The sequence below is a fragment of the Schistocerca serialis genome, chromosome 5 (genome assembly GCF_023864345.2).
Source record: "Schistocerca serialis cubense isolate TAMUIC-IGC-003099 chromosome 5, iqSchSeri2.2, whole genome shotgun sequence".
NCBI lineage: Eukaryota > Metazoa > Arthropoda > Insecta > Orthoptera > Acrididae > Schistocerca > Schistocerca serialis.
The window spans coordinates 265,868,839-265,873,966 of NC_064642.1; the positions used below are offsets into that span (position 1 = coordinate 265,868,839).

A 5,128-nucleotide genomic window follows, 5' to 3' on the forward strand; every position below is an offset into this window, starting at 1 on the left:
TTCCATTGCGAACTTATGGATCATGCATGTCCTTTCCTACCATAAGCGTAACACTGAGCTTGTTGGGAGGGCAGTCTTGGCATTTGTGCCATGAATAATACTGAGGGCAATACTTAATTCCATTTGCCTGTGTAGCCACCTATTTAGCGAACTGCTTACACGGTGTGGAGAGGTGTTGTTTACTTGGCTTGGTTAGTACAATTTTGTGTAGTGTGTTTATAGGAAGATGGCGACGCATATAGATGTGGTAGTAAATCGGTCCATAAATTGCGAGTATTTAGCGTCAATAAGGTGCAAGTTATGCGAAAAAATCATATCAAGTGGCATTAGAATTTGTTCAGTGTTGCATATTTGGTATCATTCGCAGTGCTTCGCGAAAATAAATCAAGAAAATATCTCGTGTATGTGTGGAACAAAGTGTAATGGACGTCTGGCAGCGAGTGAAATGTGCTGCGCAAATCGTGAAATCATAGTACTCGAATCACTGCAGAAAGAACTGAAAGCCACAAGAGAACATGCTCTGTTGTTGGAAAACATTATTAAAAGTCTATCTGACCCATCACATAAAGAACTCGGTCAACTTCAAGAGTATAGTGAACCAAAGAAATGTGCAAAACCTAAATTTGTTTCCAGTGCGTTAAAAGTTCCGTTAAGAAATCGATTTCAACATCTTATTACAGATTGTGAACTTAAAAATGTTGAAACAAGCAACTCACACCAAGACTACGAATCGGAATCGGCGGACAGGAAATTTACAAAGCGCAATAAGTCAGTAAAACGTAACTGTCTCGATGTTGCAAACAAAGTGACTCCTAAAAACTTTAGTACAAGCTGCCATGGAAAAGGTTGATTGCAACCAAGGGACTCAACCCGACGAATAGCTGGCTGCTCAAATTTACTGGCTGACAGGCCACCTGAATCGTAGGATTTGCACAACCTGCTGATAAGATGGATCAGACTTTCAAAATCTGTTCTCTGAGTTTGACATCAGGTACATTGCACACAATCGCATCACACAACATAACATATGAATATATAGCACTGTAAGCTCAATTTAATTTGCATTTCCTAGCATTCACTTGTTGGTCATAATAATTTGTTATCGAGTCGCTAACTTGTTCATATGTGAGTTCACCCTGAGTGGCGTTTGGAAACAACTTCTGAGTTAAGCTGAACACTGCACTTTCTACCGTAGGTAATAGATACGGAAGTTTCACAGTACCTGGTACATAGTGAGCTAGTAGGTAGTCCTTGAACTGGTGCAACCACTTGAGCCATTCCTTTTCTTGTTCATGAAACTGTCAAAAAGGTGGTATAGCAGCTTTAGTAGGTGATGCTTGTTCCATCAGGAGCACAGCATTGGCCAGTAGCTGCTGCACCATGTTGAGTAGGGTGGAGATTTGCTGCGTCTGGAACTGAAACGTCCATATTAGCTGTGTGCCATCTAACGCTTGCAGCTGTGGCACCCGAGAAGGGTGCAGGATAGGTGGGGTGGGCATTTTGGAAGAGACAAATGCAACGAACAGACAGAGCAAGCAAGGAAAGTAAGGACAAAAGCAAAGAAAATTTCTGCAATGCCCACCTGAAAACACTGATTAGCAAAAGAGACTGTTAAAAGCATGTAAATGCCCCTGCAAAGGAAAGACAAGAGAAAATTAAGGTGCCAGCAAAATACGAGAATCCCATGGCCGTCAGGCTCAAGGTTTGTTTGTAACTCCTCGTTGCCAATGTGGGGTGCTGCCCACTCATTTTGTACAGGGTGCCTAAAGGATGCTGCTTTCTTGGATAGCTATACTACAGTTCAAGCAAATTACATTAATGGTTTTTATTACAATAAAGTGAATTGACAATACTTAACTTTGTATCTACAACGAGTTGTGGCAAGATATGGGCAACATCCGAATAATCAATGTCCATACAAGTCATTAATATAAGCCACTTGTCTTAGTGTTACAGTTAGGATGACAGCTCTTCTTGTGCCTCTCTGCTGGTGCCTCTGCTAGTGTCCATCTTCTACTGTCCATGTCTGCTGGTGCCGGTTTACTATTGTCTGGCCATGGCTGGCAGGCGTGGCGCTTATATTCTCTTCGGATAGGGGCCGCTCCTGGTGACATCCTAGTCAGCGTGCCATTGGCTGGCTTTGTCTCAAAGACTTCTCTGCTCTTGCGTTCTTCATTTTTGTGCCGGCGCTTTTTGTTGCACGGGCACAAATAACTAATTCTTTAGTTTTCTTTTCTTCGTATCTGTTAGTAATGAACAAAAGTCCATCAACTACTTTTCTTTCTAAATTGAACAGTATTTGACAATGTCTTTGGATGGATGATTCTGCAGCCACACAACAAGATGAAAAGAATTCAGAGGGTAGATGGCAGAAGGTATTGCATAATCTGGACGGAGAAGGAGTGTTGATGATAGGATACAGAACAGGAAAGGTAAGGTGAGACAGGGGGACCAAGTTAGCAGAGGTTTAGGCTAGGGGAATTGCAAGAGTTACCACAGTTTGGTGGTGGCCATTCATGCGAGTAAACAGTTGGTTACTTGTTGCGCCAACATAGAATCCTGTACAGTAATTGCAGTGTAGCTAATTTATAATAGCTAATTTATAACAAAGCTGCTTTCACAGGTGGCTTTGTCTTGTATTGGGTAGGAAATGGCTGTGACTGGACTGCTGTAGGAGGTGGTGGGTGGGCATATAATACAGGTGTTGCACCTGGGCCGACCTCAAGGGAATGACCCATGGGGTTCAGGATTGGGAGTAGAACTGGAATGGGGATGGACAAGGATCTTCAGTATGTTAGGTGGGCAGTGGGTCATTACTTTGGGGCATGTGGGTAGGATTTTGGGTATATACTATGTAAGTGGGTATTCACATAACCACTTCACTCAACGGACAAAATTAATTGAAATTGAAAAATCACTTCACAGTGTATTGTATGCCAAAGGGATAGTACCCACTAGGTTTTAAGACAGTGGACACCACTGGAAAGTCCGTTGCAAAGTGTCAACTGTGTCTCCTCATCCATCAGTTTCTCGCACACCTGTTTCCCATTGCTTCATGTCATATGCATTGCTTCATCGCATGTAGATGCTGTGTGCTGACTGCCCACTGTACTGGCTGGTCGTGTTGTATGGAAACAACTTATTGTGAATTATAGGCTGCCAATTGTTTTATATCATAGACTACAGCTACTGCATATTCTGTCATTTCATTCTTGAACTGCCCTTGTCCCAGGCTGAGCTTACGCCCCGTAAAATTTAAATGCGTGCGAAACTTACACAATTACTTTCAACATGCAAATTTTGGTTGAATTTTGCTTCAGAACTATTTTAATTTTCTTCATTGTCTTGAAAATAAAAAGCTGTTGCACAGTATTTAATGGCAAGTTTTTGATTAATGTTGCCAAAAAAGATCCTCTTTTACTTACTCTCTTTGCAGAAAGTAATAAGTATTTCAAAAATTGTTTTCAATTCAAGCATACAGCATTGAATAAGTACTTGATGTAATAAATAAACTTTTATACCACTTGCATTTAATTTTGCTTCTTCCATGGTGAAAATATTGGTTAAAAATAATAAAACCAGGTAACCTCAGTTGTTCTGTATGAATGTCAATTATTGTTTTTAATTCATTTCAGATGTCACTTAAGGTGAATCTTCATTTGTATTTTTCACTCAGTGTTATCACAGAGTGTGTAATTAATTTTCTTCCATGCAGTTGCCTAGCCTTGCTCAATGTACGACAGCTTACACAGTTCTGACCTGCTTCTGATGTCAACAGGCTTTGTAATCTACCTCTCCCACCTTTGTTGTCACTACTGTCTTTATGGTTAAGTCTTTTCATAAGATTCGAGAGGAGTAAGATTTACAATAAACTTTTTACTTATCTTTTCTCTTGTAGTTGACTCCAGTTCTTCATGTGTAGCGATCTGATTCCTGAAGCCGAAATTTTCACATTTTATGTTCTTATGGTCCAATTGATCTAAACAAATTTGAATGCCTGTGCAGAATTTTGTTTTTTGATATTTATTTGCATCACATTTTAATGTATCGCACTGCGTTTAGAATTTTCACATTAACAAAGCCAAAATTACATTGTTCTTCCAAAATACAAAAACTAGTCCAATGACATCAAAGGCGTGCTTACTGCAACTTCACTCTGTGGTAATATCAATATTTCAAAGGGTTTAAAATTTTTCTTGATAAATGAATTTGTATTAGTTTATTATTGTTATTTTATAAATGAATCCAGAAATAAACACAATGAACAGTACTAGATTGTGTAATTAATAATAGAAATTTTAAGTGTGCCAAATATTTCGTAATTGCCAATGTTTCCAAAAAAAATAATGCTAACTGTACTTTCAGAGTCAGTAAATATTGATTGTAACAACAAACAAAGTAATTCCTTTTCATAGATTTTAGCTTGAAATATAATTAATTGTGTATAAAATTATATGAAATTTTTCAGAAAAACAGCTGAGATAATTTTGGCCTGTCCAAAATTTGAAAAATATTTCTGGTATCGACTACTTCTGTTGAGGAAAAGTAGTGCTAGAGGAGGATGTCCCCTTACAGCTTCCTATGCTGAAGTATTTAATGGATAAAGACTTTTATTTCTTATATAGCTGATGTTGTGACCACGTGTCACCACACCTCAATTGCACAATTGTAGTATAACCAGGAACGAGACAGACCCACATTAAATCTTCTTACGATGAATTCTTGTTCTATTAATTCCATTTCTTCAATAGCAGACCGTTTTCACTAGCAAGAAGTAGAACCAGGAATACTTTGGATGTAGAATGTTGACTTCTGTTCGTGGGTAGAAAGTTTCCAATTCTGTGAAACAAACGAAGTGCAGGGTGGAAATTTTCTATATAGCATGGGCTGGTGCGTGCCTCATGAATTGGCTTCTTTCTCACGATTTCACATTCTTAAGATGTTTTCTTGCATTCCGAGGTTGTTGGGAGAACAGCTACACAACACCTCTTTATAACCACTCTCTCTGCGTGAACTCTGAACAGACTCACGTTTGGGCTCCCTCTCAAAATTTGCCGGCGTTCGTCATTTCCAAGGAATGTCCTCACTGTCGGGGAAAACATCTTCTTAAGAATGCTGGTTTCTTTCA

At 39.1% G+C, this 5,128-nt stretch overlaps 1 protein-coding gene across 1 annotated transcript; it reads left to right on the plus strand.

The window, feature by feature from the left end:
- Positions 1-397: 397 nt before the first annotated feature.
- Positions 398-4,631, plus strand: LOC126480798 (uncharacterized). Its single transcript, XM_050104113.1, has 2 exons — positions 398-991; positions 4,469-4,631. Exon 1 carries the CDS (start codon positions 404-406, stop codon positions 848-850), a length of 447 nt encoding a protein of 148 aa, XP_049960070.1. The 5' UTR covers positions 398-403; the 3' UTR covers positions 851-991; positions 4,469-4,631.
- The last annotated feature ends 497 nt before the right edge of the window (positions 4,632-5,128 follow it).

Excerpts from the sequence above, each read along its gene's own strand:
- LOC126480798 (XM_050104113.1), top strand. The coding sequence starts at position 404 with ATGTGTGGAACAAAGTGTAATGGACGTCTGGCAGCGAGTGAAATGTGC.